Raw genomic sequence first — 23401 nt, forward strand, 5'->3', positions numbered from 1 at the left:
TGTGGCCAGCTGACGTTTTATGATATCTTTAATTCATTTTGTGTTTCCTGGGTCAGGATTGGTTTATACCATTCACATCTTCGTTAAAGGTCACCTTCCGAGATCGTTTTTCTTTCTGACATTTGTCCCCATTCAGCACGTACTGAAAAATTAAGTTTGCAGACATGAACTGCACTGGGTATGATAATGTTTCTGAAATAAATCAAAATAATTCGTCTAGAAGTATGATTGAAGAACGGTTTAAAATGTCAGTGTGCCACTAAAATTAGCAGTTGTTCTTTTATTGAGCATGCTGTTCTGCTGCATTTTCCCCCTTAGCAATTGTCAAAGTTTAAAATCTGTTGTTTTGAAAATCTTTTTTCAATCTAATACTGGGCATACTCAAACAAGTTCCCAGATTGACCACAGTCTTCAGTTTGCAATAGTCTTTTCTGATGAGTTACCTGGAGTATTTGCATGTAAATCTCTGTCCTGCCCTAATAGTAGTAGCTGTGTGAAGGACTGGGTGAGAACTTGACTGGATGAGAACTTGACAAAATAAGGTTATGTCAGCCTGTTTACTTAAGAAAGGAAATCTTGACTGTGCTGGAACAAGTAGAAAATTCCCCAGTGATTTCATTGCGGTCCCTGTGTAATGCAGAATGTGAATGCTCTGTCTGCCTGGTGGTGCTTGTTCTGCCTTCACTTTTCTTCTCATGGATGTGTGTATCTTTCTAATAAGAGCTGGGTTGAGATTACTTATCAGCTGTAAGTGGCTGAGAGAGATGTCATTTCTCTGTTTTGGCTTTTTTGTTTTTTTCCCATTAAATAAATGAATATGCTGTGTGTAACGATTCTTGGTTCACACAGGCTCATGGCTGATCGAGTGCTCGTGATCGGCAGCGGAGGGAGAGAACATGCTCTGGCCTGGAAACTGGCCCAGTCCCCACATGTAAAACAAGTGTTTGTCGCTCCAGGAAATGCAGGAACAGCTGACAATGGGAAGATTTCAAATTCAGGTACAAAGGAGGGGAAAAAATTAAATATTCTGCAAGCAATCAGTAATACAGATTTTGGAAGTGAAGCAAAACTTAACATACTTGCATTGAGTCAGTAGAAGATAACTAATTGTTTTCTTACACTGCTACCACAAATTATTTAAGTTTTTTTTGTTTGTTTGTTTATTTTTCTGGAAGTTTCATTTTTGATTATTTTGACTGTAGAACTGTCTGGTAAAACATCATATTGTATGTAATTTTAGTTTATCTGCTTATGAAAGTGAGGCTCATATGAAGCTGTGTATTTCCGCACTTTCCTCCCACTGTTATGCTTGAATTCACTGACCAATTTCAGCCAAATTTAGTAGAGAACCAGATGCCTAAAAGATACTAAGTTCCAGATAAAAACTTCTCTGGACCCTGCCCTTTGGCATTGAATGACTCTGTCCTGAACTCTGTTTCTTTATGAATTTATGACTTTTTTTTTAAGGTGTTAGTGCATTATGATAAGTAGCTTTTAAAAACTTACATTGATTACATATAGCAAATAGAATATTTAAATTAATAATTGTATCTTAAGAACATCAGTTCAAATGGGAAATGTTCACTGTTCATTCTGGCCTCTGTTATTAATATATTGTTTGTTTCCCTTTGCTCTTCATGGCCCCTAGTCTATTTCAATATTTTAATCATACTCCTTGGGGTGATGGAACTGTGATATTCTCATCTTCCATCTCTTGCTTAAGCTTTGTATTGCACTTCAGTTCACTATATATCCTTTTCCTTTTCAGCTGTGCTAGTCAGCAATCATACTATTGTTACCCAGTTCTGCAAAGATCATAACATTGGACTTGTGTTAGTTGGGCAAGAAGCTCTTCTGGCAGCTGGTAAGGCTGAAATAAATTATCTCGACGGTAAAATTCCGGACCTTGAATTCTGCTGTAAAATGTTTTTATTAAGATCATTAGCTGCACACAGCCGTAGTTAAACTGAAAAATGGAAGAAGGAGGTTTACAGTATTTTGTAAATGTAAGCTGTAATCACCTTAAAATTTAGGCTTGATAATTACATGCTGTTTTTACACAACAGCAATTGTCTGGGGAAATTCTGCCAAATCAAGAATCTGTAATGATGACAACTCTTCCTGTGCGTTCTGCTGTGCTCTCCTTTATGCAGAGCCTTCCTGCCGTAGTCCTGAGGTCGCTGCTCTATGCGACCGCGCAGCAATCACTGCCAGCACTGGTTATAATGGTCAGTAAGGTCTCCACCACTCACGTAGTGAAGAGAAGTCCTGGGCAGTCCCAGCTGTAGTCAAAGGGTGGTCACAGTGACAGTACTTAGTAAAATCCTAAAGCTAAGTGGTGACACAGACCAGTGGATGTTCAGAACATTGTTTTAAGGAAGAATTAGCTCTTTTAGACAATGAAGAATGTAACAGGTTGCTGGAAATTTATTATATCAGACTGACTTGCATGTTTCTGTGAACCGATGACTTTGTTCTTGTGGTATTTTTGATCATTAGGGATTGTTGATGACTTGAGAGCAGCTGGAGTTAGATGTTTTGGACCATCTGCAAAAGCAGCCCAGCTGGAGTCCAATACCAGTTTTGCCAAAGCCTTTCTGGATCGGCATGGGATCCCAACAGCAAGATGGAAAGCCTTCACCAATGCCCAAGAGGCTTGCAGGTTTATAACCAGGTAAATATTTTGACACTAGAAATTCCTTCTCTGTCAAGGTGTGTATATGCTTGGCCTTAACCCATCATAATTGTCTAGAACTAGGGAGGAAATATTTTATTTTCAAGCAATTGAACTTTTCAAGTAGCTACAGATTATTACCAATTTAGATTTTTAATCGGAGACAGGATGCTAAGGTGCAGGGCACCTGAACAGGTTGTTCTTTCTGTTCACAAATCACAGTATTTTCCATTTGTTCATCTTGAGAATACTGCTTAGCCATTAGAAAAAAAAAAAAAAAGGGAAAAATATTCCAACAAATCCTTCTGTAGCTGGGCAAGAGCAAGGGTCAGTAACAAATAGCATCATATATCCGTGGTGTGCTTTGAGGAGCATTAAGGATCACACACTTTCTTCAGGGTGAAGACAGCATCTCTCTCACATATGGAGAGAAATGTAGCTGCAGATCCCTGCAATTGCTTTGGGCAGTGGTGCTTCTGGAGTCCTTGAGAGCCCCTGGGAGAGCAGCAAGCTGCTGTGGCTGTTTTGGTGCAGCACAGTGCTGGGCCAGGGCCGCAGAGCAGCTGCCCCGTGCAGCTGCACCCGCACCCATCTGGGGCTGTGTTAATTAGTTTCATAGTCTACTTCTCTTTGCCATTATGTATTTCATGTGAGGTAATCAGGTGGAACTTTTCAACAGAAAACAAAGCCAGCTTATCTCTAAATTTGTTGAGACTTGCTCTGTAAGAACATTTAGTCTGTATTGTTGCCATATGCAGAGACATGCCAACAATTTGTATTTCCACAAACATGCTTCAGGCTCAGGAAGAAACAGGGTGTTTCAGGAGGGCACACTGAGCTGTGGGGGAATGGGGTGAGCAGTGCTTTGGCTACTTATAAAATCCAGCATTGAGATAGATCCTGAATATTATAAAAATTACAGCGTGGAAAGGAGAAGGGAGTAACATGTTTTTGTCAGATAATCCTCTAGTGGTGGGACGAATTCAGCGCTTCGACAGGGACACTTCATTTGACTGGCCACAAACTGAGGAGCGGTGAATGGATAAAGTATAGTTAGAATGTCACACAGTCCTTAGAGTCTCTTTTATTTTTTTTTTCTCCACATTTAGTTTGTGTTCTAGAATAAGTGGAACAATTCTGGGGACATTCTGCTTGTATGCTAGTTTTAAAATATGCTTTATGAGCAAGCCAATCTCTACCTCAACCTCAGAACCATAATGTGAGCTTCCATAGTGTATAGAGGATTGTGTACTGCGAGTCTGGTATTAAAAGCTTATAACTCATTTGTGCATTCGTTTTTTTCAATCCTACAGCAGGAATAAAATAGTGTCCCGACTCTAGAAAGGGAAAAGAAGTTGTGAGGTGTTAAGTGGGTGGTCCAAGTGTATACACTGAGTTGGTGTTAGAGCCAACTGTAGAATTCCTAGAATTCCTCTATTTCCGTTCCATACTCCCGTGATGAGTCTGTAAGAGCCTATTCACCTCCTGACAAGATGGGTTAGCAGGGAATGTACTTTCCTAATGTGTTATTCCTTGACTGTTCAGAAAAAGAGAAGAATATGGGAGGCGTTCTCCATCAACATGTGCCTTTCCTGGATGCAGTAGAAATTCCAGGATTTCACTTTTGCTTTCTTTTAAAGCACAGACTTTCCTGCACGAGTTGTACGGGCGAGGGGCCCTGCTGCTAGAAAAGAAGTGACTATTGCAGCCAGCAAAGAGGAAGCCTGCAGAGTTGTCCAGGAGATTATGCAGGTGGAGAGCCCTTTATTTACTGGGATTCCAGTTCTTGGTGTTCTGTGCCCTGTGCAGAATGAATCTGTGAGCTCAGCCATAGGAAATAAGTGTTTTCTGCACAAACTTATCCATTTAGCTAAGACGAGGTGGACATGGAAACCGAATCCATCAAACTTGCACCAAAATTTGCATTGTTGCTGTCTTGCTGTATGTGTTCTAGGTATACTTCAGTCTATATGTCTGTGAGAGTCAATCACTGTGGGACTTTGTCCTCGTTCCTTTTCCATATGGGTGCTGAGGAGTTTCTTGAGGTGTCAACTCAAATTCCTTCTGTTTGTCCTGGCCAGTGGGCACTGAGCAGGGCTCTATGGAGTTTGTGTCTGCTCTCTTGTTGCAGTATTGGATCCCACCGCAATGCTCCTCCAGCTTTTCCGATTTTCAGTGCCTTCTGGAGTCAAATAATGTGCACTCATCTTTGAGTGAGGGCCTTAGTTTTGCTTTGCATTCCTGTAGGCTGGCTTTTTTTATATACATGTTTTTGTTGTTGTTGTTAGATGAATGAGAAGAGAGGATTTTGCTTGTAGATCTCATGTTTAGTAACTGAAGATATTTTTTTTCTGTGTAGGACCGAGCATTTGGAGACATGGTTGTCATTGAAGAACTTCTTCAAGGGGAGGAACTTTCTGTATGTGTTCAGCTTCGGTTTAACTGTTTGGTCAGGTGCTTTTCTTCCTTGGTACTATTTCTACTCTCTTTGCATAAACACAGACATTTATCGTTTCAGATAGTTCTGTGTTTTATAAACGTGCAAGCTAAGCACATGACTTTTTCTGTATTAGTCATGCACTGGCAATAATGATGTTCTTTTTAGATGCAAAAAGGGTGACCTAAAACATGCTTGCATGGACTTTTAGCTGTGCAATTCTTGTAATTTATCATTAATTTTATGGCAGTACTTAGTGCCTACTTTAGTCTTTTATTTGCTGTAGGTTATTACTGAATAGGAGAATAAAACTTAAGCATATGTATCAAGAGGCTAGATGCTACATGAAAACTGCAAATAAATTTGCTGTGCAAGGTTTGTTCTTCAGTGAGAACACCTCACACTCCTTCAGGCCTCAGGCCTGCAAACACAGGTGTCTAGCTTCAAACATATGAGTAATTCTGGCAAGCTGAAGACGACTATTCACGTGCCTTTAGGTAAGCAAACCTCCAAATGACTGCTAAGGCAAGATATTAATTCACCCAAGAGCAGTTCTTGTGAGGGCCATCATTTTTCCTCAATCAACTAAGAAGGAAAAGAAAAAAAGGTATAACGAATCCTTCAGGCGATGGATTTTCCACAGAATAAGCAGATCCCACTGCTTTCTGCCTTTGATTATGATATTTTACCGTCGGGAGAGCCCTAGTCTGTGACCTGCCGCATTAACTTCCCTGTGGATGGAACATTGTCACTGTGCCTTTGTCGTGTGCATCTCTTGACAGTGCCTGTGCTTCACGGATGGTGTCACTGTTGCCTCCATGCCCCCAGCGCAGGCCCACAAGCGGTTACTGGATGGCGACCAGGGTCCAAACACTGGAGGGATGGGAGCTTACTGCCCAGTGCCTCAGGTACAGCAGCCTTCCCACCTCAGCCTGCAATAGGGGTGATGGTGCCTGTGGTTAGTGTGTCTCCTTTAGGACCCAGTCCCTTTTCTGTGGAGCTGATCGATGCTTTGCTTGCATAAGTCAACACAGGGCTTGAACATTCGTAGTCACTTTCTCAGCTTTCGTGAAGCTGTGCTCTGAGGAACAGTCTCTCTCTTTTCCATTTCTTCTAAGTGGGAAGTTCCTCTGCTCGTGTTAGCATCACTTGAAACATCCCTGCAAAATTCCCAGCAGGCCTGGACTCTTTGTATCTTCAAAATAACCTTAGGTTTATGGTTAATTCTTACTGTTCTACATGTGCTGGTCAAGTGGTTTATTACTATGCATTTCTGCATGCACCCCCATCTCAGTCAGTCTGATGTCAATCGTCAGGTCTCAGAAGTTCTGCTGGAGAAAATCAGTGATGCTGTCCTTCAACACATCATTGACAGCATGAGAGAAGAAGGAGCAGCATACGTAGGTAAGTAGACGTTCAGTTGAAAAGCAAGGTGAGGTCATATAAAGGTAAGTTTCATTGTTACGTTCTAATTCCAAATAGTGTTTGTCAAAATAATATATATTTTTCCTTTTTTCTTTTTTTTTTTTTTTTTGTGCGGTGTTAACCCTTGCTACTTCGATTTGTCGCTCTTTGTTTGGATAAAATAACTTCCATTTTTCTCCTGGATGGCATTTCAGGATATGTGTCACCACCTGTTTTTTGTTTGTTTGTTTGTTTGTTTGTTTTGTAATGTGCAGACACTGGAGGGACGGGCTATTAACTCTAAAACAGAAACCTCGGTAGAATATGGGAAATTTGTAAGGAGTGTTAACCAGTGAAAGCCTGCATTTGATTGCTATGGCTGTTATTTTCAAAAAGAAGTGAGTCTTGAAAGCTAGAAAATACTTAGTCTTAATTTTGAGCTAAAAAACATATTGTATTTTTGATTGAATAATATTTATTTATTAAATAGTTGTAACCAGACCCTTTGTAGTTCAAGGTATCCTTTATACTTAAATGTGGTTTTACTGTTCACTCATATACAATGATATTTTTTTTTATTATGATCTTGACAAAGGGAGCTAATGCTCACAGTTGTCATTTTGTGCAAGTGCCCATTTTTGGTAATGGAGAATGTGAGTATAACATTTATGTAGAGTGGGGTTCCAGTCTCAAAAATGCCAAATAGCCTCTGCTATTTGGTAACTTTTTTTTTTTTTTTTTTTTTTACAGTGCTTGAGTCTGTGTTAAGAAATTAGTGGGTGCTGAGCATTTTCAGGATGATGCTGGGGGCCCTGATGCTTTGTAGGGTCAAACATTAAATACTTGTCATTATCTGAGGATTAGTTTCCTGAACATAAAACAGAAAGCCTGTTTTAGATGATCACATATGTGCATTGCAGCAGAAATTACAGAACAACTTCAGTAAATTCTGCTTGTTTTTGATTGTTAGTATCTAGTAAATTTTGGTTTGGCACTTCAGCCTGAAACCCAGAAATGTTTCTGCATAACAATAGTGCCCATTATGATAAAAAACCACCAAACCAACCCAAACACAAAAGTAAGGCCTGCATAATGGGGTTCTGTGGGAACTGGTTGGTTGTTTGGTTTTTCTTTATGCCCTCAATTCATTTTGATCTCTGACGGTTTGAAACTAGAGGACTGTAGCAGAAAGCAGAACTTGCTTTCTGATGCAGAAAGGTTTCCCTTGTGTTCAGTCTAAAAAGTGATATACGATGCTCCTCATGTTACTGCTGGCCACTTTGTTGGCTAGTGGGGAGTTATATGGCCTGAATACAACTATGTGCAGAATCTCTGCTGCTAATTCCTTACAGCTTGCAGAAAGGCATCCCACATTTCAAACCATTTTGTTTCATGTTAAGGAGCTCTTGTAAATTAAGTGTTTAACTTAAGTGTTTAAATTCATTTGCTTGGTTGTGTTCTTTCTGGTCAGGTGTGCTGCAAACAGGATTGATGCTTACCAAAGATGGTGTGAAAATTTTAAATTTTAAATGTCAGTTTGGTGACCCTCAGTGTCAGGTGAGTGAGTATTTTTTTTAACCTCTGCCTATTCCAGTTTGCTGCAAAAGAAACCGAGTAATCTCTTTGCATGCATGTTTTCTGTCTCCTCAACATGCACATCTGAATGAGAATGTCTTAGGCAATGTATGTGGTAATTTAAAGTTTTAGTTAGTCAGCTTTTGTGAATTAATTTGTTAAAGAATTTAAGTTAAACTGTTGCTAAGATTTTGCTCTTCTGAATGGAAATGGATTGGGGTGGGTGGGCTAGATTCATATTCCTTCTACATAATTTCCCATGTTGTGTTGGAAGTTTCTACCTGTTGCAGAGAATTGCTGCAAATAAATGTTCACTGATATTTTCCAAATCTCTGGATATAGGAAAATGCAGTATATTCAGTCTGGCAGATGCAGATTTTCTCTGTATACTGAATTTTCTTTAAATTATTTTTCTGAGTTGAATTTGAACAGGTCAGCAAGATAAGACTGAACTCCTTTCACTCTCCAAATGGTTTTCAGGTAATTCTTCCACTGCTTAAAAATGATTTTTACGAAGTGATTCAAGCAACGATTGATGGCAAACTCTGTAGCTTCATGCCAGCCTGGTCAGAAAACAGTACAGCTGTGTGTGTGGTCATGGCGAGTACAGGGTACCCGGGAGCCTATGACAAAGGCATGGAGGTAACAGGTAACTTCACTAGGGTGTTTGCTGGTTAATTTCAGCCTGGCATTTCAGAAACTTTGCACTTACCTCTTCTCCCAGCAAGCTGCCTTGCTCTTCTCCATCCCCCTTCACACGGTGATCAGAATCTGCCTTCATGTGTTGCTCTCTATGCCTGTGGGAAGGGGTAATGATTACGAAGCGCGTTTAACTGAAATTCATGCCTGACAAAAGTAGCACAGGGGGCAGCTGCTTAAAATTACGGCATTCCAAAGAGATCAGCTTGCAGCTCATAGCTGAGGTAAGGAGGTGGTGGGGTGTCACGTCCTCCTAGAATAAATCTGGGGGGTCTATATGGTGTCCCTCCACAAATGGTGCAGGAAACATGGCCTGCGGTGTCGCACGCTCACACTTTTGGCTGACTTTGCTCCCTTGTGGGGACCTAAGGCTCAGTGTGGCTAAGCTAATGCTTGGCCAGGTGACGAGGATGACACCTGGGGACATGTGGCCTCTCCCAGGTGGGTCTCCTCCCTTGTGCCAGGCTTGCAGGTGATGGCTGGGCAAAAGCATGAGCTGCTGTGCAATGTCTCCCTCGCAGGACTTCCACTTGGGGACTGAAAGGCTTTTGCAAAGGTGGACATACGGACTTTAGACTAACATTTATTTGGAGGCTTAAATTAAATTTTTGTATTTTGCTATATCATTGGGATTTTTTAAAAAGAGTTGTTTTAAAAATAAAGAGAACTGTCGTAACACTATTTATTTCTCCCCTTAGTTTCTGCTATGTTGGTCCAATAGTAAGCACTGTGCAAAATAACCCTCAGAGATAGCCTTTTATCAAGGCTACATATAGTGTTTTTTTCAGATCTCTAGTTATGCTGATGCTAGAGAGGAAGTCATGTTATATTATCTTTCCCTTTGTTAAGATTTTTGCTCTCATTTTTTTTCTTCCTCCAACCAGAGTTCAGTCACTGTCTGCAGCTTGTTTTATTGGTGATATTCTGGGAAATTGTGCCTTTCTGTAACTAACCCTCCTCCCCCACAGCTGATTCGGTTCCTCAGTCAGTGAGCTGCATTTCATTAGTAACACTCAGGAGCTTCAAATTACCATTGATACCTCTAGGAGTGAGATGATAAGACTACCCTGCTTGTGAATCACAAAAATAATAATAAAAAAGGAAATGGTCAGAACAATGAAATTGAGCCATTCTTTCATTGTCATACTGGAACTGTAGTTTTTTGTCTGTTTTAATTTGCATTGTTATCCCAAATTTCAATGGGTTAACAGTCATTTTATTCTGGAGTATTCATTAAAACACTACGGGAAGCAGGTAGGTGTTTACACTGCAGCAAAGCCAGTTAAGGCTCTGCTTTGACCTTGTCAGGGCAGTGAGATGGTAATGCAACCCGCTGTACCTCCAGCAAGTGTAAAGATTCCTCTTCTTCATCTGCAAAATTTGAGAGCAAGGGGAAAATGGTACTATTTTTTTTTCTTTCCCAGGGATCGGCAGCAGTTTTTCACCTTCCCTTATCTTCAAATAGGAATCAAAAAGAGAAGAGAAAACCCTGGGCACCTTTTTGCTTTCCTGTAACAGGAAATATGTGGAAATAGAAATTAAAATAACAAAATGTGTCATTAATTTTAGCTACCACACAGCTACCTGCAAGTGTTTGTAGAGCTTCAGTTGTAAATGTGGGGACTTGTGTGGAGTGGGCACAGCAGGACAGTTAGGGTGGTGCTGATTTGACAGGAACAATAATCATTTAATATCCAGGAGAAGGGAGACTTGGAGCAGTAAGTTCTTGGGAATGGAGGAATGATTTCATGCAGGAAAACCTTGCACAAGTTACTCACAATTACAATATTTGCACAGTTTTGCTGTGTCTCAGAACAGTTCCATGCCCTACCATGCCTCCATGATTCCGTATTTCTGTCCATGTATGATCTGTGTGCTGGATGGCAAACTCAGGGCCAGCAAGCTGCAATGCCCCTCCCTGGGTCGTGTTTCTCAGGAGAAGGTACAAAGCTGCCTTTTCTTGTCCCTTGACTGAAGAGAGGACTTGAATCCTCACTGCTTTCCCAACACTGCATGTGACGGAAAGTGCTCAGAAAGCTCCTTTGCTTCCTAGGGCTGCTCCAAGCCAAAGAGCTGGGCCTGGAGGTGTTCCACGCCGGCACGACGCTCAAGGACGGCCGCGTGGTGACGAGCGGCGGCAGGGTCCTCTCCGTCACCGCCGTGCAGGAGGATCTCCTGAAGGCGCTGGGAGAAGCCAACAGGGGAGTAGCAGCCATTCGCTTCCAGGGTGCCACCTACAGGAAGGACATTGGCCAGCGGGCGGTGCGGCTGCTCAAGCAGTCCCTGTGCGTGAGCAAAGGCACTAGCAGAAACAGCTGCTAGTCCAGAGCTTTGTGCGTGGTGTTTGCGTTCGCGTGGCGAGTGGTGGCCGGGGTGGAAACCTGCACTCTTGCTGCTAGCATGCCCTTTCCTCTCTGCAGGGCTCTGCTGTACAAGGAGAGGTGTGTGGAAGCTATAACCAGGGATGTTTTGATTCACCAGCGAGGCACATCGGTTGCAAGTGGTACCAGATCAGGTAAGGTCAGGAACTCTCTTGGAATTTTCTCAGCATGCTGAATGAAACAGAACTCTCTTTCTTAGGAGTTTTCAGATGGCTGCCAGGCATTGAAACAGAGCTTGAGGAGCTGGGCTGGGGTCACTAGTAAGAAAGAAAGCTGTTTTTGTTTTCTCATCCTTCTTCCTTTGCTTAGTTAAAGCAATTGGCTTCACATAGGTGTTATTGCAGTTGTCCAGGAACAATCTAGTGAGCAGTGTAGCTCATGCATTGATGGAGTGGTTTTGTACATCACTGGGCAAAAGTGGTCCTGCCAGCTGGATATATGCATTTTATTTATTTATTTATTTTCCCTAAGAATGATCCCCCTCGTATTTGTACTTGGCAGGCTGTCATTCAGAAGCAAGAGGGTTTTCTGGTTTCTTTGACTTGAAAGCATCTGGTTACGATGATCCTATCTTGGTCTCTCGAACTAAAGGCCTTGGACTTAAACTGCAGGTAATTGCAACTTGACCATAGCAAAACTCGTGTCAGCTTCCAAGACCTGTTTGAAATGCTATACCCTTATGAGCACTGGAAAAACACCTTAACAAGCCTACCACACTGATCATCTGAACTTCATAGATGTTACTTGGTCAAGTCCTGTGCTTATGTCTTCGCTTTGTATGGAGGTTATGGATATTTCGTGATAAAAGATGACGTATTTAGCCATGCACTGAATAACTAAGAAACAGAATTTCTGCTGTGAAGCAGAGGATCTGCTGGCTTTGAGAAAGGCCAGTTCAGAGAGAAATTAGCTCCAAGAAGTGCTAAGATGATTACTGTCAGGCTGAGCTTAATAAATGGCATGCAGAGAGGCGATGTGATTGCTTCTGTCATGCCACGGGGGGAAGGCACAGTGAAGAGGAATAGAAACCAAGAGCTAGAGGGTGCTGATTATCCAAGAACACAGGACTAACTGAGCCAAGAACTTACTCATAATGGAAAATAGGAGGAGTTTTTCATCCATCAGGGATTGGGGGAGCTGAAGCTGCCTCTCATGAGCGAAGCGCAGCAGCTCGATCAGTTTCAAGTGGGTGGTCGCACTATATAGGAGCAAGGTGACGTGGTCTGGCTTCCTGCAGCAGCTGGAGGGTGAACGTGGTAATCCGACTTTGCATCCCTCAACACCCCTGAGCATGGAAACCCGCTGGCTGCTGACTCAGAATTCTGAGTCTTTGTTCCTTAAGCTTGGCAGAGAGCTGTTCCCAGCTGGGTTTCCACAGACCCTTCCCAAGACCCTTTCTCTGCCAAGGAGAGAGCTGGCTGGGGCCTATGCACAGGGCGACACAAGATGTGGGGTGACTGGTTTCTGCAGTGCTTCCGAACCCACCAGCCTGCAACACAGACCAGGCTTGCAAGCCAAACTCAGGCTTTGTTTAGCTGCTGATATATTGCCATTTTTAATCTGATGATAGTCTTCATCTGCATTTTCCCCTTGCCCGTTTCTTCATGTGTGCTGAACTCTTCTGTGCTGGCAGGCCTGTTCTGATGGGACTGTATCAGTGAAAGGAGGCTGCCCTGGTAATTTATCCTGCATAGACAGTCTTTGCCGTGTTCCAGAGCCTGCACTGGTAGCTGACAGTGACAGACTGCCCTGCGCACGCTGCGTGGCACTGTGGCTGCATCAGCAACTGGCACGGACAGGATGGCTCTGCTGTGCCCCTGGCAGGGCGAGCACCTCTGTTAAAGAGAGTATCACCACTTCAGAAAAGCCTTCAGTAACACTGCATCACGTTGGGTTACTGGTGGGCTGCAAACATCTTGGTAACTTAAAAAAAATAGCCCAATAGCAGCCTCCCTGAGGGAAACAGACCCTTTGCAGCGTAATAACCTGTTTTTCAAGGGAGCCCGCAGACCAGGCCCATGGTATCGACCACAACATGACATGCCTAGGATCAAAGGACTCCTTGAAGGAGGGTGACACTGAAGGATTTCCTACCTTATGGACTTGAAGACAACTACTTAATGACATTCTTTGAGTTTTGCTCAGTGAAATTGGGAGATAAAAGTACAGTAAAACACAGTGATGAGTGACTTGGGCTTAACTTTGGAAATTGCTACAATGTAGGTTGGATGCCCCCAGGAATTTCCAATTGCTTTTAAACATGTCTCGTTCCAGATTGACATCCTGCTGAAGATTCCTGCTTCAATGACAGACCAGTGTTTATTTGACAAGGAGTCTGAGCTTTGCATATCTTTAGTCACCTCTCCTGCTTCCCCCCATGTTTTTCAGATTGCACAAGCATGTAAGAAACACGACACCTTAGGTCAGGACCTGGTCGCCATGTGTGTCAATGACATCCTGGCTCAAGGAGCAGAGCCCCTATTCTTTCTCAGCTATTTTGCCTGTGGCAAACTTGCTGTTGAAGTGACTCAAACAATCACAGAAGGAATGGCTGAAGCTTGCAGAAATGCAGGATGTGCTTTTCTGGGTATGAACGGTCCTCTTCTGCTTTGAGTTTTACATTTTCTGATGCTAAAATTATTATTAGTGAAATGAAACTTTTAGGCAGGAGCAAGATGTGGCATGAAACCACTTGGTTTGTGCTTGGAGAAAACAGGTAAGCCTTTGGGCTCCAGTTCTCCTTCGTCTTTAAAATGGCTCAGCAGGGAAAAATGTCAGAATTTTGCCATTCACATGTTTGGATCCTGACTCCTCCCTGATGTATCTTTACACAAAGGAGAGCCTCACACTCTTGAAGTGCTAATACATTTGCATGTCAGTTGTAGCAGAGAGGCATCAGATAAGTAACATTAAATTAAAATTAAAAAAAAAAAAGTTTTGGTATGAAACCAAATGAAGCTTTGCTTTGCTGAAACGTTTTGGTAAGAAAGCAAGGTTTTTTAAAAGGTATCTGTTGTTTGCACGTCTCTGCAGCAGGCCTGGATACATTGCCTATATGAGCAGGTGCTGTGGACTTGCTGTTGATATAAAACACATTTGCACCCGGTGCTGACTGCGTTCTCCCCCCGTAGGCAGCGAGGTGGCTGAGGGGACCGGCCTCTATTCCTCTGGAGAGTACGAGCTGGCTGGCTTTGTGGTTGGCGCGGTGGAGCGAGGGCAGGTGCGTTTGGGGCTGCAGAGAGCTGAGGAGGAGGACGTGCTCATTGGACTGGCCTCCTCTGGGGTCCACGGCCGTGGCTTCAGCATCATAAGGAAGATTCTCTTAATGTCCTCTTTACGCTACTCCTCTCCAGCGCCTGGAGGATGTGGTGGCAAGACTCTAGGTAGAGTGTCTTTCTTAACACAATTCCCTTGCAGATTTGCTTTTGAGACGTTTTCATAACTGGATCCACCTGCCAAGGGTTGCTGGTTTCAGCGCGGGTCAGGTTAGCCAGGCCTCTGCGTAGCTCTGTAGTCCAGCTTCCCCAGTTCTGGAAGAGTGGAGCCCTGGCCGCTTCCTAGGGCTGTCTGCCACAGGAAGCCAAGGGGACCTGCTCAGAGAAGCACCCCCATTAACCACGCAAATTGATGGCAATGTCACTTCCATTTGCAGGAGAAGTACTGCTGACTCCAGCAAAAACGTACAGTCCATCTCTGCTTGCCATCCTTCGCTCAGGGCACGTGAAGGCTTTTGCCTTTCTTGCAGAGGAGGGCTTGCTGGAGGGCATCTCCAGAGCCCTGCCGGAGCACGTCAGCGCGCTCCTCGGTAGGTACTGCACACGCGCGTTCCTGTTGGATGGTGCTCATGGGTAGCAGGGATTTTGCAGCTTCAGTTATATGGGCACTGGGAAATGTGTGTCTCTAGAACTGGAGACTGAATGTCCCAGAGTCGATGCCTTTCCAAGCAGCATGCCCAAAACATTCAAGTTTTAAGGAACAGCTGCCACCATCTCTTTGGAGAAAGGGAATTTGAGGAGAGTGTGTAGGTAACTCCTCTAGGATACAAGGAACTTCTTCTCAAGACAGTTTTGAGTCATGAGTTTTCTTTAAAATAAGCATTAAGAAATTGTCCAGAAAGTGTTATCTTTACTTTTTTAAAATGTCTTTTTATCTCCCAAATGATTTGCCTAACATTAGTCAATTTTTCCAGGAAAAGTGTAGCTTGACATAGAAGCTTTTCTGTGCAGTTTCAGGTGGATTGATTTCAACCTGACAGTGTGGGATTCAAAATCAGGCTCATAATGGGGAATATCTTTCCCAAGATCAAATTTAACTGTGGAGAAAACAAGCATCTCTGTCTTGCAATTTCTCTTAGCCCGAGCAGCTAAGAGTAACTTTGCCTCTGCTACTGAACAGCCGAGCCAAAAAAGCAGAAACACAAAAGCCAAAGCAAAAATACAAGAAGCAGTGACAAGACCAAGAGAGAAAAAAATCTGCCCAGGAGAGAGAAAACATGCAGACCATCGCACTGATAGCTCACAGATGAGAACTCTCTGTAAAATACAAAGTGTGAGCCATTTGATGGAATTTTAGGAGGTAACTTCCCCTTTGCTAAAACCTTCGTTTTGGTTTCTTTGAGAAATTTCCTAAGCATTTTGAGAATTTTTCAGCACTCCCAGCTCTACAGTCAGTTTTGCTCCCACTCAACCTCTGAGTTGTAGTTCTTCAGTCATTACCACACTTGGGCACATACCTTATACTAACTCTTGATTCTTAGAAACAGAAGCAGAAACTGCCTCAATAGTTCAAAGAAGCAGAGAGTATTTGTCCTACAGCTCCTTTATCTCATGTGGAAGAGGGGCTAGTGTTTGTAACCTTGTCCTGGCTGATCAGGAATGAGTGTGTTTTAATTCACCATCATTTCTTGCATGTTCTCATGACAAAGCCTAGGAAGTCTTCGCTTGTGTAGGTTATATCTAGAAACCTCTAGCTAAACAACACCCATAAACTTGAATGGAGGTTGGCTAATGTCTTCATTGGGGAATATTCTTAAAATAGGGAGAATTACTCTCTGTCAGCTCTTCTATGATACTTCTGACATTATGTATAATAAAAAGTGGATAATCAACAGTTGTGCTGGCACTGTACTAATGTTAATCTTTTCAGATGCTCTCAGTTGGAAGATTCCTGACATATTTTGCTGGTTCTACAAAGAGGGAAACCTCTCTGAGGAGGAGATGGCTCAGACATTTAATTGTGGCATCGGTGCTGTGTTGGTTGTGCAGAAGGAGCTGGCTCAACACGTTCTCAAGGATATACAGAGGCACGAGGAAGCCTGGCTCATCGGGAGAGTTGTTGCCCCTTGTCACACAGGTTAGCAGGAGCTCTCCCTGCATGTAAAGAGAAAAAGCTGTCCACGGGGTATGGCTTCATTCAAAGGATAACGAGTTATTCTGTTCTCCTCTTCAGAAGAGTTTCCACTAGGCCCGTAGGGATGCACAAAAAATTGGTTTGTCAATGTAAGGCAAGTTGCTTTAGAGCATAATTACGTGAAATGCTGAGCGTTTCTTGGGAGGTACCAGTTGTCCTCAGTTCTGCGGGTGCTACGTAGTGCCCTTCGCACTACAGTTGCAAGGTTTGTGTAGTTCACATCATATTCATGTCCTTTCACTAGGGTGGCAACGTGTTGGCACCCTTCACAATCTCAATTTCGTTCATAAAAACAGAAGTGAATAAGTTGTTACCAGAATGATGTTGCTTGAACAGTGGCTTATATAGGTCCCTGCGTGAGCCTGGAGTAAATCCCCCTAATGACTCCAGGTGGGACTCCAACATTGTTTAGGGGATTATGTTTTGACGCAATCACTGTCATCAGCCCACCTCCTTTGCAGTCCTTTTCCATAAATCTTGTGTAAAGACAAGGCTAGGCCTATAGTCATATATGATGGTAAGTCTCTATCCTGGTATGTCCACTGACTGGCATTCAGCCAGACATGAGTGAAAACCCCTCTGGTCCCTAAATAGCTTGGGGAGCAGTTGGGGAAGCCAGAGGAAACCTCAGCTCCATCAACATCATTTTAGTTTAGTTTTGCAGTGTGAAAGAAGGAAGGCAGGTGTACAAGATGGAGAGAGTCCTTGGGAAGCTTCTGCCATACCTAGGTCCTCGCAGACAGTTCCACAAGTGAGTAGCACAAACGAGATGAGCACAACTACTTGTGTGAGTTGGTTTGAGTAGTGAACTTTTCTGTAGTTGAGTTAGCCTGACATAAAGTCATTACTGATGAGTTTTCTTTTGATTTAAACTCCTCGTTAGTGAACTGCACAGAGCAGAAGACCAAGATCTGAAATATTATACTTGTAACACTTTCCTCACTTATTTGAAGGAGGTTCTCGCGTCGAAGTCGAGAATCTTCTTGAAGCTCTGCAGCTGAGCAGCCCCCAGCGTCTGCTGAACAACGCTGATGTGGAGAGTCCACATCAGCCCAGAAAGAACAAAGTTAAAGTGGCTGTTCTTATCTCGGGAACAGGTGAGCTTGCATTTTGCGTCACACAGGAGAATGTTCCTTCAAAGGAGAGCCCTGATGTAGGTGTATCCACCTACAGTTTTTTCAGGGGAGTCTGTGGAGCCTTCTAAAACCAGGGCAGCATTTGATCCAGAAGTCACAAAGATATCCTGTACTGCTTAACAAATGAGCATCTTTAGTGCACAATTCCCTTGTCCTCTTCCATTTGTCCAGTTGTTGAAACCAAGTGGGGTTTTATATTGGTGATATAAACAGAACTGAGAGCTATTTCTCTATGACATAAATGCTCATCTATTTCACGAACGTTTATTCTCTCTTTCTTTGAGGCACAAACCTTGCAGCACTCATCAGCTATGCCAAGGAACCAGGCAGTTTTGCTGAAGTTGTTCTTGTCATCTCCAACAAATCTGGGGTAGAAGAACTACGAAATGCAGCCCGGGCTGGGATTCCCACCAGGGTAAAGGCACCCATTTCCTTTACTTTTTTATCATCAACTAACTCACACATATTGAATCTCTGGATCTTGATGAGAATCAGTATTCATACATTCTACTTTTACCAGTGCTTTGGGGTGAAGAATGTAGCCTATGCAGCTTACAAATCTACCAGAAACAGAATCTAACACTCCTGGCTCTCTGAAACATATTAAGCATGTTGTGTCCTGGGCTGATCCTTTCTTAGAAAGACTTTTCTTGTGTTGTGCTCAGTCACTTTCAGTGGCGCCAAATAAGCCCTACCTTTGGTCAGTAAAGTAGCACTTTGTTATGGAAATTTTCAGTGGTTTGTTTTGTAAAACAAAACAGCAGAAAGAAAATCACACTGTATCATTGTGTTTGGCAAAGTGTAGGACATGCAGAACTCATCCTTCTGATGCTTAAGGATTTTAGACCGTTTTCATTTGTGCGGCTCTGTGCAGATGGGAGTGAATGCGGTTAGAGTCTTTGTGGACATTGAAAAGTTTTCAGCAGGCTTCTCTAACAGCTGAGTTGGATACATGGTACATTTGTTTTCTGACAATATAAAGACTTATTTTTGGAAAACAAAAAGGCAGGTTATGTCAAAATTCATTTACTTTTTTCACAGGTAATAGCATGACAGCTTTGTTATCCCCTTACATGAATATGTCTGTGAACAGAGTCAGGAATCAACACTTATCTTGGGTGTCCCTCAGCTAAGGGGAAGGGTAGAAATGAAACGACACTCAACTCCTATCACTATAGAGATCATCTGAACAGTTTGTTGTCTCTTTAGATTTTAATTGTTAAAGTATTGTGAATTTTAAAGATTTCATGAATTTCAGCAAGCAGCTGTAGAAGGGCCGGAGGTCACATTGTTGAGATGTTGCTATTTTACCTTAGTCTTTGGCCAGACAATCTGGAGCAAGAAGTTGGTGCCTTCTGGAGTGTTCCCTGTTATTTCCCACATTCTGCACCCGCCGATACTGCACTGCTCATGTGTTTCTCTCTTCATACTTGGCTTTTTTTCATGCAGACTTTCTACATGTACTGGAAAACATCCCATGTGGAACAGCCTGTGTTAGTTAGCATGCGATTTGGGTATTCCCAGGAATATTTACATGAATGTTATAGGAATATATATGTATGTTGTATGAATAACATACGAACTTACAGCTCTTGAAATCCTAAAGTGTCCTAGAATTAATGTTTTCTGTTTATTGGCTATGTAGATGCTGCCATTGGCATAAAGTTACTTTCCTTGATAGGGCTTTTGTTGTCTTTTAATGTCTTAGGTGATCGATCATAAGTTGTACGGGAGCCGCGCTGAATTTGACAGCACGATTGACCGAGTTCTTGAAGAATTCTCTGTTGAACTGATATGTCTTTCAGGATTTATGAGGATTTTGTCCAGTCCTTTTCTCAGAAAATGGAAAGGTAAGAAATCACGATTCTGTAAAGGAGAAGGGAAAACGCAGGCACTGGGTCTTGCTGGAAGTACGCAGCAGTATTTCTTAATTTTTTTGGATGAATCTCTTGCCTCCTTGCTGACACTGAGTAAGTTTTCTCTGCCTCTGATTGCATGTGGGTCAGTGGGGCTGCCACGGGCTTTTACTCGCCCCAGCCAGGTGGACCGTGTGAGGAGCCTGGCTGTGCACTGGCACAGGGATGCCCTGTGCTGCCAGAAGGAGGGGAAAATCCTCGTCGTGGAGCTGCTCTGTCTGCCTGGAAAAGAGAGATGCCTGTGGAGCAGGTTGGCGGTCCGTCTGCACTAGTGTCACAGAGAGCAGAACTGCGGCTCGTCAGGGCTGTGCAGCAGTTGTTCCCCGCGGTTGCTGTTCAGCGCGGTGGGCAGGAGGCAGCTTTCCAAGCGCCTCTCCGCGCTGCGTTGCCTCAGGAGCCGCTCGGCGGCCAGGCCGTGAGCGAGCCCGCGCAGCGGCCGCGTTACCTCAGGAGCCGCTCGGCGGCCAGGCCGTGAGCGAGCCCGTGCAGCGGCCGCGTTACCTCGGGAGCCGCTCGGCGGCCAGGCCGTGAGCGAGCCCGCGCAGCGGCACCTCAGCTGGGCCGCCCCGCGCATCCCGCACCAGCTCCCCTTGCCCCTGGCGCTGGGCGCCCAGTCAGCCTTGAAGCCTTGCTCAGAAGCTGCTTGCTCCCCGTCCAGACTGCACCTGGACAGGCTCCTTTGGGAACTGTGTTTCCTGTGAAAACCATTTCCATCCGTGCAGCGGCTGAGCGCGAGGCTGCAGCACGTGGTCAGATGGGGGTGACTCTTCCTTGTGTCTCCTCAGAGGCCTCCACCCCGTACTGGTACTTCTGCTTTTTAAGCTGAACATGCTCTGTTTTGCTCTGAATGCTGCAGGGACCACTTGAACTCTTGATTGGTGCCAGATGCTGTTTTTCTGAATTGATGATAACATCTCACTTTTATTTTTAAAGAAAATTAAGTTTTTTTGTCTTTTTTCTCCTCCCCAACTGACGCCTAGGGAAAATTTTGAATGCTTCCCCATCGCTTTTCCCAGCAAACAAAGGTGGCAATGCCCAGCAGCAAGCCCTGCAAACGGGCCTCAAAGTCACAGGCTGCACAGTGCATTTTGTCCTGGTAAGTGTCCTCTTGCCTAATGGGATGCAAGTTATGGAAAAAGGTCTTTGTTTTTTCCTTTCCTTTTTGAATGCAGAAGCAAGAAGAAGTAAAAGGAGTGTGTGTGCAAACCCTGGGAAGGTTCCCAGTAGAAACAGGAAGGTGTGGGAGTTGCACTTCATTTGGAAAAGCAACTTGGGCCTGGGGTGGCCAAACATCAGGCTGGGCTGGCAGCACCAGGGAACCCTCTGAAGCTTTACTCCGTGTCAAGTTTGGGGAGGCCCTTTGCAGACCTTGCCCCTTCATGCCATTTTGCTGGTTTTGTTTCTAACCCCCTGCTCCTTTGCTTGTGGCTCCCCTCTTCTCCCCTTGCGCGGCCGGCGTTCTTCTGTCTCAGCAGCCCTCTGCACTGGCCAGCCCGGCTCTCTGCCCGCTCTAGCCCTGGTTTGTGGGAGGCACGCTTCTTCCCACCCTTGCTTGCAGCCTCCTGCACACAACTGCAGGCACTCTCGCTGGCATTTCTCATGAGCTCTCCTATGCCCAGGCTGCAGCATCCCTGACCCTCCTGACAGCATTAACCAGCCTCTCCTAAGAGACTCTCAATTTTCTCCATTTTAGGAGGAATCTAGTCCCAAAGCAGTGATCCACCAGGAGCCTGTGGCTGTGAAGGCAGACGACACTGAGGAGACCCTGTCAGAAAGGGTTAAAGAAGCCGAGTGCCGGGCTTTTCCCATTGCCCTGCAGCTGGTGGCCAGTGGGACAGTGCGGTTAGGAGCGGGCGGCAGAGCCTGCTGGAAACAAGGGGGCCAAAGCTTGTGTCCCCGGGAGGAGGAGAGCGGCTGCGCTTCCCCTCCTGTGGCCCTGGAGCCACAAGATGACACTGCGGTGTAGCCGAGTCTTTCCCTCCTCCTTCCTTCCCTTGGAAGTGCTTCTCTGACCTGGGGCGTATCAGTGTCATGCGTTTCCATTCCAAGCCGTGACCTGTGTCCCATAGCTTACGGGTTTAGTTACGCTTCTTTTGCAAAACCGGCTGGGGACGCCAAGCTACCATTTCAGATTTTGAGTTTCTTTGTTCCCTTTTTTTTGACGGAAAAAGAAGATACTGTGTTTCAAATCGAAGAGGGCAGCGGGGAGTTAAGCTGGCAAGATAGCCTAGTGCTTCCAAAGGAAAGTAATGCTTTTGAAGGATTGGTGTGTGGTGGCCGTATCGTGTTGCAGAGCACCCAGAGCTCAACAAGCAACTGCAGCCTGGAACTGCTGCTGCCAGAGGGTGACCGCCTCCTTCCTTCTGCACGGAGAAGGCCAAGGAAGTCAGGGCAGGTCAGACCTGGGCACAGCCTAGCACGAGGAGGGAGGCGAACGAGGCTTTGGGAGACCTGTGAAGGTCTGTGGGAAGAGGTGGGAGCCTTTGAGGAGCTTGTCACTGGGAGCTTCTCAGGGCATGGCAGAGAGGCGGATGTGCACACACGTTACACCAACGTCAACGCCAGGTTCCTCATAAGGAGTCGTTTGTGAATTTTGTTGGACGAGAGCACATGATGGTGTCCCAAGCCACGGAAAAGTCAAGGAGGTTTTGTGGGGAAGAGGCCCTGCTGCTCCCCTCTCCCGGGGCCAAGCCCATGCCCGCAACCCTCGGCCCTAACCGGAGCCCCTGAGGACCTCCCTTGTCTCCGCAATGCTCTGGCATTGCCACCAGCCCTCGCGAGGCAGCGCTGGAGCCTACGGCGCAGGAGGCACCAAGGTCTCTGAGGCCGAGAGGTCAGAAAGGCACAGGAGGGGCTGCCTGCAGGGCAGGCGTGTGGAGGGAGGCCTGAGGGAGTGAGAGCCCCGGGGCAGCGCGAGGGGCAGCGCGAGGAGCAGCGGTACTTTGAGGCGGTTGTGACTGCAGCCCTGCTTCCTCGCGCTGCACCTCGCTGCTGTTGCCCCCAGGGCGTTTGTGGGAGGGGACACGGAGTATGTGAAGGTAACTAATTGATTCAACCCTCACTGAAAACATTCAACTGTTGACTGGTGAACTCCAGAGTTGCTGCTGCTGGCTCTTTGCTCTGCTGTGATGCTTGCAAGTAGGTCAAAGCTGGCAGGAGAACTGCTAGAGTAAAAGCTCTGTGGAGGCCTTGCCAGCAAGGACAGCCATCGAGTGCGCTGCCGAGCAGAGGCTCCCATCTTTGGTTGGCAAAACCAAACTAACTCCCCTGCAAGGTTTACTTGCATTGGGGAGAGATGATTGCCAAGCCAAACGGGTTCCCCTATTACTTGAAACAGGGCGCACACAGGAATCCCAGAAGTTAGTGTCAAATCTTTTGGATCTTGAGGCAGGGAAATGATTGGAGGGACTAGGAACACTCTCCAGATTACAGGAGTTTTTCCTTCCTTCAACCTTGTAATCAGCAGAGCGAGACCTACTCAGCCTGATCTGCAGTGACAGGAGAATTTCCATTTTCCCTGTGTTGACTGATCGCCTAACCCCGAGAGCCACTGCTTTTAAAGACAACCTTTATTTTGTGGGAGGGAGTGTATCTGCCAGAATAATGACCTGCATGCGAGCAACATACAGCAGAGGAAGAAAGCCAGCTAAGAAGCTATTTGAACAAACTATCGAGGAAGATGGAGATGATATTTTTTTCCAGGGGATGGTTCACTAGTAGCCTTTAGATTCAGTGAACAAAATGTATACTTGTTTTGGACTTGAATTACA

The 23401-nt window shown here is 44.8% G+C and overlaps 1 protein-coding gene across 1 annotated transcript; it reads left to right on the forward strand.

Annotated features, from left to right (window-relative positions):
• Positions 1-784: 784 nt before the first annotated feature.
• LOC104566671 (trifunctional purine biosynthetic protein adenosine-3-like) lies at positions 785-21597 on the forward strand. The gene is made up of 21 exons (XM_088528986.1): positions 785-998; positions 1769-1864; positions 2500-2674; positions 4315-4426; positions 5034-5093; positions 5894-6019; positions 6428-6515; positions 7987-8072; positions 8571-8739; positions 10843-11074; positions 11210-11304; positions 11672-11781; positions 13559-13757; positions 14302-14553; positions 14823-14975; positions 16316-16522; positions 17533-17676; positions 18000-18130; positions 19424-19565; positions 20612-20727; positions 21325-21597. The coding sequence occupies exons 1-21, from the start codon at positions 812-814 to the stop codon at positions 21595-21597; spliced, it is 3153 nt and encodes a 1050-aa protein (XP_088385112.1). The 5' UTR covers positions 785-811.
• The last annotated feature ends 1804 nt before the right edge of the window (positions 21598-23401 follow it).

The sequence above is a fragment of the Tinamus guttatus genome, unplaced genomic scaffold, assembly GCF_059628265.1.
Source record: "Tinamus guttatus ecotype Peru unplaced genomic scaffold, ASM5962826v1 Tinamus_guttatus_pri_ptg000318l, whole genome shotgun sequence".
NCBI lineage: Eukaryota > Metazoa > Chordata > Aves > Tinamiformes > Tinamidae > Tinamus > Tinamus guttatus.

Bases quoted from the DNA above. Each gene is read 5' to 3' on its own strand.
- LOC104566671 (XM_088528986.1), top strand. From the start codon at position 812: ATGAATATGCTGTGTGTAACGATTCTTGGTTCACACAGGCTCATGGCT. The intron at 999-1,768 runs GTACAAAGGAGG...TTTCCTTTTCAG, and splicing joins TGGGAAGATTTCAAATTCAG to CTGTGCTAGTCAGCAATCAT. The intron at 11,305-11,671 runs GTAAGGTCAGGA...TGTACTTGGCAG, and splicing joins TGCAAGTGGTACCAGATCAG to GCTGTCATTCAGAAGCAAGA.